This window comes from Scyliorhinus torazame, chromosome 2, assembly GCF_047496885.1.
Source record: "Scyliorhinus torazame isolate Kashiwa2021f chromosome 2, sScyTor2.1, whole genome shotgun sequence".
NCBI classification, from domain to species: domain Eukaryota; kingdom Metazoa; phylum Chordata; class Chondrichthyes; order Carcharhiniformes; family Scyliorhinidae; genus Scyliorhinus; species Scyliorhinus torazame.
In genome coordinates this window covers 232,138,908-232,151,183 of record NC_092708.1, presented here as the reverse complement: position 1 = coordinate 232,151,183, position 12,276 = coordinate 232,138,908, and the positions used below count along the sequence as shown (strand labels likewise).

The following is a 12,276-nucleotide window of genomic DNA, read 5'->3' as shown; positions in this document are numbered from 1 at the left end:
ATACCAAATAATAGTTATGATGACGTTGAGGATTATACAATACCAAATAATAGTCATGAGTCCAAAGGTCATGAATTTACAGTCAAGTGGCTTTGTTGTGCTGTTATGGAAGTGTCAATGTTGATGCTGTCATTCCCTTGTGAACGCCGTCAGTGTCCCTGTGCTTAAGGAACCAAGAAGTTGTCTGATTTGGGCTCTTTTTTTTCGATGCTTGTGGTAGCGATTCTTGATGTCATCTTTCCTGTCTGACCTGGGCTGGCGTCTGTGTTTGCGGTATTGAGGCCGTATGTCAGCTGCCTTGAAAACTGGTCTGCTTGTTTGTATTGTAGTAAACGTGAATTTGTAAGATGCATTGACATGCCATGGTATGTTTGCACTCTCGCCATTGTTCTGAGCTGAGCAGTAACATTGTCCTTCATGGGCAGAGTTGCACCATGTCGTACCAGTTGTTCTATTGTTATTGTCATTGTTGTAATTGACGTGCGTGTTGTTGTATTTGTTGCGCTCAATGACCCACACCGAGTGGAGAATTCGAGTCCTTCACAAAGTTACTTGTGTCAGTGTTCTTTGTGGCATCCGCTGTTGCATTGAGCGTGCCGTCTCTGATTCCTCGGCGCTCCCCGTCTGGAGTCAAGTCCGGTTCACTTGAATCATCTTTGGCTTGTCGATGCTCCCCGTCTGGAGTCATTTCAGGTTCTTGTGGAGAGACTTGATTAGATGAGGTCTGAATTAACGTGGTGTCACTGCAGTCACTAGTAGCCTCACTTTGATCGTCGAGTGCCTCTGTACATACTAGCTGAGATCTGTCAGTCTCGCTGAGATGTTGCATATCTTGTATGGGAATTGTGAAGCCTTTGTCACTTGTCGCACATACAGTGGGTAGACCTTCAGTGTTTTCTTGTCGGTTAGCTGAGCTGGGTTGACTGTCATAGTCTTTTTGTTGTTCACGTGAGAGTGGTAGACTGTCATAGTCGTCTTGCTGTGCACCTGAGCATGGCAGACTTGCATCGTCTGCTGTTGGTTGCTCAGATAAGGTTGCTAGACCTTCATTGTCTTGTTCATGCAAGGACTGCGCTCTGGAGACTTGCGTTGCTTCCATCGTGGAGTCTGTCAATGAGCTCGCTGTGGAGGCTTGTACCGCTCTCTTTGTGGAGTCTGGTATCGTTCCCTGTGTGGAGTCATGCAGTGGTCTCGCTGTGGAGTCGGTTTGTGCGCTCTCAACGGAGTCGTGTAGTGGTCTCGCTGTGGAGTCTTTCTGTGTTCCATGTGTGGAGTCATGCACTGGTCTCGCTGAGGAGTCTGTCATCTCTTTCTGCGTGGAGTCGGGGACTCTTCGTGGTGTGTGGACCACTCTCTTTGTGGAGTCGAGGACTCTTTGTGGTGCGTGGACCACTCTCTTGGCATCAGGCCACTCTCTGTGGGCATGTACTGCTCTCTGTCTCTTGGCGTCAGGCGGCAGCAGAATCCTGTACTCATGGGTTGGGATGTCGTCTATGCTGGGCTGAGGATCCTCAAATCCGAAGAACTCGTCCATGACTGTGTCGGATGCTTCAATGTACAACACATCTCATTGCGGTTCGGATTTGGTACTGAGGTCGCCATGTCCAATGATGAAATCATCGTCTGAGTCGTAGTCTTCAAGGACTAAATCATCTCTTAGGGCGGTGCTAACTGCTTGTTGCAGGGTTCTGCGGAGGTTACTTTCAGCTACTGGTTGAAGTTCAGGCATTGTGCTTTCGTTCCAGGTGAAAGAATTGTGTTTTCTGGCTTTAACATTTTTTTTCACTATTTTCGGACATTTCCCCTTTAAGTGGGCGTGGTCCGGAGCCTCTGACGTCATGACGCTTGTGACGTAGAGCATAGGAATGGATTGCGCATGCGCTGATTTCTTTTCCTTCACTGTGCGCTTTTCGCAACGGCGCATGCGTGGCTTCTCGCGCATGCGCAAAACACTGTTTTGCTGGTTCGCGTCTTCTCTTCTCAGGAACTGCGCATGTACGGCTCCTTGAGCAAGATGGCTGCCAATCAAAATTGCTGTTTGCTTCTGTTGCAAGCCTACCTTTGCCTCATGGTGAGTATAGGCGCCAGTTTTACCGATTTCTGTTGTGTTCACCTCGCAGTAGTTTTCAAACTTGCCCAGGACGGTCTGGAAGCCTCTATTGTCCTGCCCTTTGGAGTACTTGAAGGAGTTGAAGATTTCTGTTGCACTCTCACCCGCAATGGTGAGTGGAAGATCTATCTTCTCAGCATTGGCCACACCATCTAGGTCGGATGCTATCATGTAAATCTCAAATCTCTGTTTGAATGCACTCCAGTTGACACTGAGATTGCTGTGGTACCTGAGCTGCTGAAGAACCGGAATCTCAATCATCTTGCCTGGGTGCTGTTGCTGTAGTCACGGATCTTGCTGAGTTGAACTATATAGATTGAACAGGCACTACTGGTATCATGTTGTGTTATGTACTCTGGAATAACACAGGCTGCCACTCGATGCAGCTTTGACCAAAAGATACTCCAGATTTTGGACTTTGAAGTAAGTTCAATTTGATTTATTGAATCATTAGCACAGTTCTCTATGAGTTCGACTCTCCCGCTAATCTTGCTATAGTAACTCAGTCTAACTAACCAGTCTGCTCTAAGCCACGTGGTGGGTGTGATGCTTCTGATCTGCCCCTGTCCTACTCTCGAAGTGTCGCCTGTGGAAAGAGACAGAGCATGTGTGCCCTGACCTTTTATATGGGTTGTGTAATGCCCCCTTGTGGTAATGCCACCTCTGGGTGTCTTGACAGCTCATTGGTTGTGTCCTATTCTAAGTGTTCATTTGCTGTATGTCTGCATGTCATGACATCTCCGGTGCTCCCTCTAGTGTTTACTTAGTTGTAATGCATTTACATTAACCCCTTGTGTATATACAGTGATGCATATCACCACAGATAGATTTCTAGATATTAATGATATCAAGGGATATGGTGACAGTGCAGGGAAATGGTGGAGAGGCAGATCAGCCATGCTCCAGTTGAATGGCGGAGCAGGCTCGAGGGGCTGAATGGCATCCTCCTGCTCCCATATTCCTATGCTCTTTTTAACTTCCCATCCACCACTTTCCTGTAACCTGTTAAATTTGTTTATCCATTTTTGTTACTGTATGATTGTCAGGTTTCCACATTTTTAACCTGATTACTGAGTCTAGATCTGAATTTCTAAATGTAAATCACACGGAAAAATCAGCCTTTGAGCTAAAAAAATTGTTTTGCGAATAAAATAGCACTATGAAGAAATCCAGTTGGTCCAATCAACGGTACTAAATACATTATTTTCAAAAAGTTAACAAAACGATTACTGAATAAATAAGAAAATGGAGGCCAAGAGCTGCAATATACAATATAAAAGGGCCATCTGATAGTTCTACAAACAGATAGCCTCAGCAACAACACCTTTACTATTGAAATTGACTTACTTTTTGGGAAGTTTCATTCTTTGCAGGTCTTCTTCAGCTTTTGGCTTAATGTGAACCACATGACAGCCAAAAGCCAATAAGGTCCTGTAAAGACATTTCAATGTACCCCTTAAGCTCATCAACAGCAAAATGAAAATAGAAAGCCAAGTGATGTAATAAAGTCTTTAAATACTGAACAAGGGTTTAGTACTTACTTTAAAGTTTCAAGGGACATTTGCAAATTATAGTTTCTCTCTTGTTCTGGTAGTTTATCAAAATTCACCAAACAAGGGTGTTGTCTCTTGTTGTCATCTCGTACCTAAAGAGAAAACACAGGCAGTGAGACCGAGAAAACACAATGGGCTGGATTACCCGCTCCCCCACTGGTGGGTTTGAAGGCGGGGACAGGGAAAATCCAATGGGTGTCAGTCTACCGACCTGCCTCTAACCCCTGCAGTTAAGTGGGGGACAGAGGAGCCACCTAATGGCTTTATCCCACAGCAGGGGGAGACTCATACCAGTCAGGAAATTCAACAGCTAGAGCTGTGCAGGTTGGTGTTGGGACACAGGGTAGGGGGAGAGGAGTCTTCCTTTGCGGACCCCACGGGCCCATTGGATGCATTATGACTTTAGCCCTCTCCTAGACTCATGAACTTGGCGTCTAACCCCACCCCCCTTGTCCTTGCCGAGCTGGGGAGACCCAAGATCTAACTGGGCTCCTCGCCATGGTGGTCTTCAGGTTCTCCCAGCAGTGGCTCCTTTCCATGTGCACCTAACCAATATTTGTAGCAGCTCTCTAAGGCAGACTTCCTCCCGAGAGGGGGACCTCCAACCAAAATGCAGCTCCTGGCGTTAAACAGTTGCAGGAATCATGGGTGGGATTCTCCACTCCCGCGCCGAAGTGCCCACGCCGTCGTGAACGCCGTCGAGGTTCACGACGGCGCAGAATGGCCCCTATCCCAACCGATTCAGGGCCCGATAATGGGCTAGGAGCGGGGCCGCGTCATCTACACGCGCCAGGCCTTGTCGCCGCGTAAAGGCGGCGCCGCATACATGATGCGGCCGGCGCCGCATAACTGGCATCACCCGCGCATGTGTGGTTGCCGTCCTCTCCGAGTCCGCCCCGCAAGAAGATGGCGGACGGATCTTGCGGGGCTGTGGAAGGAGGTCCTCCTTCAGAGAGGATGGCCCGACGATCAGTTGGCACCGATCGCGGGCCACCCCACATTTGAGGTACCCCCCGGTGCAGGATTCCCCCCCCCCCCTCTGTTCCCGACGGCAGCGACCAGGTGTGGACGGCGCCGGGGGGAACCCGCCGTTTTGGGCTGGCCGCTGGGCTATTCCGGGCCTGAGAATAGCAGGGGTGCCGGAGAATCGCCATTTTGGGTGTCTCGGGCGATTCTCCGGCCTGCGAAACTCGACGGGGCCGTTCCCGCCGCTTGGGAGAATCGCGGGAGGGCGTCGGACCGGCGTTGTGGGAAATTTTGGTGGCCCAGGCGATTCTCCCAACCGGCGCGGGAGTGGAGAACCCGCCCCATGGGCGGGCTCCAGCCTGACTTTATAGCCTGGAGGTTGGGGACCACTGTACCATGTCACAGGCAGCCCAATGAATCATAACTTGATGCAGGTGTGAATCTAATGTCATTTGTTTTTAGTTAGACTTGGCCTTGCCCATTAAATCTTTAAAATATTTTGTAACACATGTTGCCGGAAGTGCAGATTGTTTACATCAGAGAGAGAAACAAACAGGACATCGGGGACCTGAGTGAAGAGGGCAAGAAAATGTGTATCTCCCGAACCAATCAGACTGAAGAACTACAAACAAGGCACAGCTGAGACAGAAGTGTAAATTAGAGTGTGTGAATTCAATATCATCTCGGGTACAGAAAGAGAAATAAAGTGAGTGAAAAACAAATCTTGTTCTTATTTTAGGATTTTTAATCAGTGCCTCTATTTAATGAAAAGCTTTCAAATTAAACTGTCCGTATCTAAAATTCTTGGAGTCCTTCTCCATCAGTCGCAGTTGTGTGACCTGGGGCGGGATTCTCCGACCCCTCTGGGGGCTGGCGTGAATCCCACCCCCGCTGTTTGCCGAATTCTCCGGCACTGAATATTCGGCGGGGGCGGGAATCGCGCCGCGCCATCAGCGGGCTCCCCCCGGCAATTCTCCGGGCCACGATGGGCCGAAGTCCCACTGCTGGAATGCCTGTCCCGCCGGCGAGAATCAAACCACCTCTCTTACCGGTGGGACTAGGCGGCACGGGCGGGCTACGGGGTCCTGGGGGGGCGCGGAGTGATCTGACCCCAGGGGGTGCCCCCACAGTGGCCTGGCCCGCAATCAGGGCCCACCGATCCGCGGGCGGGCCTGTGCCGTGTGGGCACTCTTTTCCCTCCGCCTCGGCCACAGCCTTCACCATAGCATGCGCGGACGTCCGCCGGCCGGCGAAGTCCGCCGGCCCGGCTGGCGTGGCGCCAAAGGCGTTCCACGCCAGCCGGTGGAGCGGAAAACACTCCGGCGCGCGCCTAGCCCCTCACGGTGAGGGCTTGGCCCCTAAAGGTGCGGAGAAACCCTTTGGGGTGGCCTGGAGCCGGAGTGATTCCCGCCACTCCATCCCGCCGGGACCCCCCACCCCGCCGGGTAGGGGAGAATCCCGGCCCTGGAACCTGTCCCAAAGGGAAATGAGCACATTTAATGGCCCATCCTCAATGTAAGGTGCAGCAGGTCACCAAGGATGAAGCATACAGGCAACTAATTCTTTATCAAAGAAAGGAGCCATTCTGGGATTGATTGCTTTTGTCTGACCTAAGGTTTGGAGTCTTTAAAAGATCTGTGATAATCATAACCAATCGGAGGCAATTTCAGCCTCGAAACCCCCTCAGATCTACCCACCCCTCTTGTTTTCTTGTACACGATAGATTATTTTCTCGCTTCCAATTCTGTTGGAGGGACTAGTTAAGCCTTTCCTTTTTCCTTCTCAGATACTGAAAACTGTATCTTTCTAGTATTTTTCATGTATAATTTTAGGCAGAGCTGATTTAACCCTTTTGACAAAGGGCTTGTGTTACCCATCATCTGCTCTTTCCATCAACATAGCCTGACCTTGAAATCTGTTTCCAGCATTTAAAGCTATGGGGCTGGATTCTCCGCAACCCGACGCCGAAATTGCGTTTCGGCGATGGGGCGGAGAATCCAGTGTCCCGCATGAAATCGGGACCGGCGCCGGTTCGGTGTTTCTCCGCCCCCTGAAAAGCGGCGTACTCGCAGAGTATCCACCACCTGAGGCCATTGCCAGAGGCCCACCCCGCTATTCTCCGCCCCCGACTGGTCGAATTCCCAACGGCGTGGATCTAATCTGGTGCTGCCATTCAGGTACCTCGCATGGCGGCTGCGGACTCAGTCGCGGCCACCACAGTCGTGGGCTGGCCGATCAGAAGGCAGAGGGGGACCTCATTCAGGACTGTGCTTTTATTGTGCGGGTGGTCTGGGTCAGGCACGCGGGCGATCGAGGGCATTGGGCGAGATTTTCCGACCCCCCGCCGGGTCGGAGAATCGCCGGGGGCTGGCGTGAATCCCGACCCCGCCGGTTGCCGAAGTCTCCGGCACCGGACCTCCCCGCGCGATTCTCCGGCCCGGATGGGCCGAAGTCCCACCGCTAAAATGCCTGTCACCTACCTTACCGGCGGGACAAGGCGGCGCGGGCGGGCTCCGGGGTCTTAGGAGGAGCGCGAGGCGATCTGGCCCCGGGGGGTGCCCCCACGGTGGCCTGGCCCGCGATCGGGGCCCACCGATCCGCGGGCGGGCCTGTGCCGTGGGGGCACTCTTTCCCTTCCGCCTCCGCCACGGTCTCCACCATGGCGGAGGCAGAAGAGACTCCCTCCACTGCGCATGCGTGGGAAGCTGTTAGCGGCCGCTAACGCTCCCGCGCATGCGCCGCCCGGAGATGTCATGTCCACGCCAGCTGGCAGGGCACCAAAGGCCTTTTCCGCCAGCTGGCGGGGCGGAAATCCGTCCGGCGCCGACCTAGCCCCTCAAGGTTGGGGCTAGGCCCCCAAAGATGCGGAGCATTCCGCACCTTTGGTGCGGCGCGATGCCCGTCTGATTTGCGCCGTTTTGGGCGCCAGTCGGCGGACATCGCGCCGTTTCCGGAGAATTTCGTCCATTATTTCCGCGGTCCTGGTCAGCGGTCTGAGTCCACCATGGACCACGGTGTGGCTGCTGGAGTGGAGGCCGCTGCCGTGCGCATAAGCGACCTCTAACCCGTAAGTGCGGGGGCCTCATCGGCAGCTGGAACTGCAAGCTCCACGACAGCTGCATGCTAGCCCCCTGTAAGGCTGTGAATATGTGGCCGTTTGATGCCAGTATTTCTGCCGTAAAAGACCACAGCTTTCACGACGGCTTGGGGACATAGTCCCTGAATCGGAGAATCCAGTCTGTGGTTTCAGGTTCAAACATCTCTCTGCCAGTGATCTGCAGTTATACACTTGCTGCAGTTATGTTACGTGTATTACCAATAGCTGTCTCATCGCCATGAAATATGAAAAAATATTAATTGAAACTAGTTGGTGGAAATGGCTAAAACCTGCATATGAGAATAAATGACACTGGGAAAGAAATGGTTCAGAGTGATATAACTGGAATCAGCCTGCAGTTCATGCATCAGTTCAGCCCCTATTTAAAACAAATAACGTCATCTAAGTTTTCAAATTGTAACCTTCACCATTTATGAGTCATCAGATTGTTTCCACGTTGGTTATAAATCTTACTCCACAAGCTTCCCATGTGCAGCCACATATAGTTGGGACAATGCCCAAGTAAAAAGATTAGGCAAATGTCTATTCCAATAGTAACTCTCAAGTTTCACAAAAGCTACAAACAGAGCAAATCTTGAGTTTACTCCTGCACTGAATACTGCTACAGAAAAACATTTGAGTGTCATGTTGCAGCTGATCTCTGTTCCCGTGGCTGAGGGCATGATACGACAATATTCCTTTATATCCACCTATTTTTAATACAACGTACAGGCAAAGGAACAGGTCATTGTCACAAAATAATGCAATCTGACACCGTGAAGATTATCTTGTTTGAGTTGCAGCTTACATCTTGCACTGACCTCAGCAAACTAAATAGTGCACCATTTACTCTACATACGAAACAAGCACATGATTTTAAAATACATTTCAAAGACGCAGTTGGGTAGAAATCTGTCGTTGGGCAGCACGGTGGCGCAGTGGTAGCACTGCAGTCTCATGGCGCCGAGGTCCCAGGTTTGATCCCGGCTCTGGGTCACTGTTCGTGTGGAGTTCGCACATTCTCCCCGTGTTTGCGTGGGTTTCGCCCCCACAACCCAAAGATGTGCAGGGTAGGTGGATTGAGCACGCTAAATTGGCCCTTAATTGGAAAAAATGAATTGGGTACTCTAAAATTAAAAAAAAAGAAATCGGTCGTTGTGCCAAACGTGCATATTAGAAATTTGGGCACATGCTACACACCCATTCTGGTTGGATTCTTGTGTTTCCAGCCAGCAACATTCCCTGCTGGGAGAATGGATTCATAAAGCCACCCCAGCAAGTGACTTCCTTACCTTCCCATATGTCCAGCCGAGCTCAATTTTGTTCATTGCCCAAAGTTCATGAATGTTTTCAGCCAGTTTGTTCTGTACTTTCTCAAGATGTGAAGGTAGAACAATCTGAATAGACAAGAGGATCGAGTGAGCAATTGAAAACATGAAGCATGAACTATTATTACATTTTCCGCTTTCAGAGTGGAATTTGTTCACTCAGCCTCGGTCATATTTGTGGAAATTTATTCTGACTGACATTGCGTAGTTTTCAGTGGTGTTTCACATTTGTGATTGACAATTAAAGTGTTGTGTAGTATGGTCTCAAAAGATTAAAAGCTTGTGCCTCAAAAAACATGCACATTAAATTATCAAATGTGAAAATTGAGCATAGCGACCGATTTGTGATTTGCTCACACCCATTGGAAACAGTACGAAGTCTTACAACACCAGGTTAAAGTACAACAGGTTTGTTTCGATGTCACTAGCTTTCGGAGCGCTGCTCCTTCCTCAGGTGAATGCAGAGGTCTGTTCCAGAAACAGACCTCTGGAACTGTTTCTGGAACAGACCTCTGCATTCACCTGAGGAAGGAGCAGCGCTCCGAAAGCTAGTGACATCGAAACAAACCTGTTGGACTTTAACCTGGTGTTGTAAGACTTCGTACTGTGCTCACCCCAGTCCAACGCCGGCATCTCCACACCATTGGAAACAGGGTAGGTAGGACACAAAATTCAGCTAATTTCCCCAATGGTAACCTGGCTACTCGTCACTCCCACGCAGCCCCAAACTCTACTTTAGGGCAGGTGGTTCTCTACACACTGCAGGTGGCCGAGTGATGTTGTGAAAAAACCACATGATCCAGGCAGCCTACCCTCCTTAAAGACAGAGTCCCTATAAAAGGAAAATTGTAGAAATGCACTGAAGGCTGCTGATTAATAGGGCAGAATCTTGTTGCAGTGACAGGGGTCTCACCTGCCATCTGCAGAGTCAGCGAGAGACACTTTTGGGAAAGCCCAAAGAACCACAAGTCAATCAGGCAGTGGTGAGGATAGCAGTGGGCCCTCCCTGGAATCAAGGCCGCAGGGGCGGAAGTCTTGCCTACCAAGAAGTGCTGGCCAATCAGAGGCCACAGCTCTTGTGCTTCAGTGCGCCACTGGGGAGGATGTGGCAGCTGCTAGAAGGATAGGCACCAGAGTCTCAGGAACGCAGAGCGACTCAGGACACAGGTAAGTAACTGGGGGGAGGGGGCGGAGGGTACCAGAGGTTGGGGGGTGGGGACAGGGAGGGGAGTTGCAGCAAGGACAAGGGCGTAGCTCTCAGCAGGCGTCCCTGCCCATTACCAATGTCCAGTCCCTTGATCAAAGGCACAGAGTGAATCGCACAGAGTGCTATTGATCAAGGGACCTATGCCTCAAGAGGTGGCAAGCTGACTGTATAGTGTTAGCCATCTCGCAACAAGCCTGCCTGCCTCTGGGTTAATAACAGCAGTGACAGGATGAGGCCCTTAACTGACCATTCATTTGCCACTTAAGGTCCTCACTTCGGAAGGTAATCCTGGGCCTTCTTTCCCAGAAGTTAATTATGATGGACACAGGAAGGTGGCAGGGGTTAGGTATGACCCATTCAGCCTAATTAAATTGCCTTCTCGTCTCCAAGCTCACCAACGGAGAGCAGAAAAGTCTACCCACAATTTTTCATCGTTCAGATAAGCAGTGCCACACCAATAGGCAGAGAGGGTTTCCCTAAATTAGAGACTCACTATCTTCAGGCCAGGCAGGAGAATTCCGACGGCGTCGGTCGCATATCCTTTCAATTTTAGGGGTCCTGTGTCCAGCGCCGCCAAAGTCACGGGGGTGGGGGGGGAGCCATACTGCTGGCAGGGGGCGGGGGGCTTTGGCGGGGCCGGGGAGGGATTGGTGGGGGGTGGTCCAGGGGTGACGAGGGAGTTACGGGGGGGGGGGGGGGGGGGGGGGCACTATCTGGCAGGCCCGGTCCGCGCGTGGTCAGCGCCATATTGCATGACGCAGCTGCCGCAGGCCTTCGCCATGCCGAAGCGCGGCCACAGACCTGGCCACTCTGCGTTCGGATCTGCAGGTAAGACTTTACATGGCGCGGCTGCTTGTCTCCCACCAGGCGGAGCATGTGTGCGGGGTCGGCACCAACGTTTTAGTCGTAAGACCAGACGCTTCCTCCAGACATAGCTGCAAAATCGGAGAATCCAGCCCCACATTTCTGCCTTGGTGAAAGGTTGGTGGTGGAGAAAAGGTTGGAGGGGCTAACACTGCAAAGTAAACGAGAGCGGGTTGTGAGGGATGTGACTCTTTACCTCATTGTATGCATTCATGGGTGGCACAGTAGCACAGTGGTTAGCACTGTTGGTTCTCAGCGCCAGGGACCTGGGTTTGATTCCCAGCTTGGGTCACTGTCTGTGCGGAGTTTGCACATTCTCCCCGTGTCTGCGTGGGTTTCCTCCGGGTGCTTCAGTTTCCTCCCATATGTCCCGAAAGACGTGCTTGTTAGGTGAAGTGTACATTCTGAATTCTCCCTCAGTGTAACGAACAGTCGCCATAGTGTGGCGACGAGGGGATTTTCACAGTAACTTCACTGCAGTGTTAATGTAAGCATACTTGTGACACTAATAAAGATTATTATTATTATTGCGGAGCACCTGGGCTAGCAGAGCCAGATGATGCAGAGGTAGCCGGAGCTTGATCCAGCACCTCCCGCCGAGTGATTGTGATGAATTTATTCATGACGTTGCATTTCAGTTTAGTACCTGGCTGGTATCTACAGGCTTGGGGATGAAGGAGGCCTGGGAAAGATGACTTGTCGTTCCTAGTAAATCTCGAACACCATTATAATCTCTCTTATACTCTTTGATTGGCTCCAATCTCAACTTTTCCTTTGGTAACAGTGCTTCATAGCAAGGCGCATATCCCGGGGGAGGTAAGAACCGAAAATCTCCATGGTGACCACCAATCAAAAAGCGTACTCTTGAAAAGAAAACCAAGAAAAGTAAAAATGAATCACAAATATTCCTTCAAAATTGGTACGCCTTATGTGGTTCTCGGCCTTCCGTACAATTAGAATATTATGTTTGGGCGTAAGTGATAACACTTATAAATTAGAGCACCACAATTTCCCTTCTCCCGCCCTTCCGATCTTCCATGTGCCAGACATGTGGAGTGTACTGCAGCTGTACTACATTGCTATGCATGCAGAACCCCAATTTATACTGGACTAAGACACGATCTGGGTGTCCTCCCATCACCTGGGAACAG

At 50.8% G+C, this 12,276-nt stretch overlaps 1 protein-coding gene across 1 annotated transcript in view; it reads right to left on the bottom strand.

Annotated features, from left to right (window-relative positions):
* The window catches only part of ryr3 (ryanodine receptor 3), a 593,334-nt gene that overhangs the window by 370,585 nt on the left and 210,473 nt on the right, over positions 1-12,276 (bottom strand). Inside the window, 4 exon segments of the mRNA XM_072484927.1 lie at positions 3,458-3,541; positions 3,652-3,755; positions 9,019-9,123; positions 11,772-11,988. Coding sequence (XP_072341028.1) covers positions 3,458-3,541; positions 3,652-3,755; positions 9,019-9,123; positions 11,772-11,988 — 510 coding nt within the window.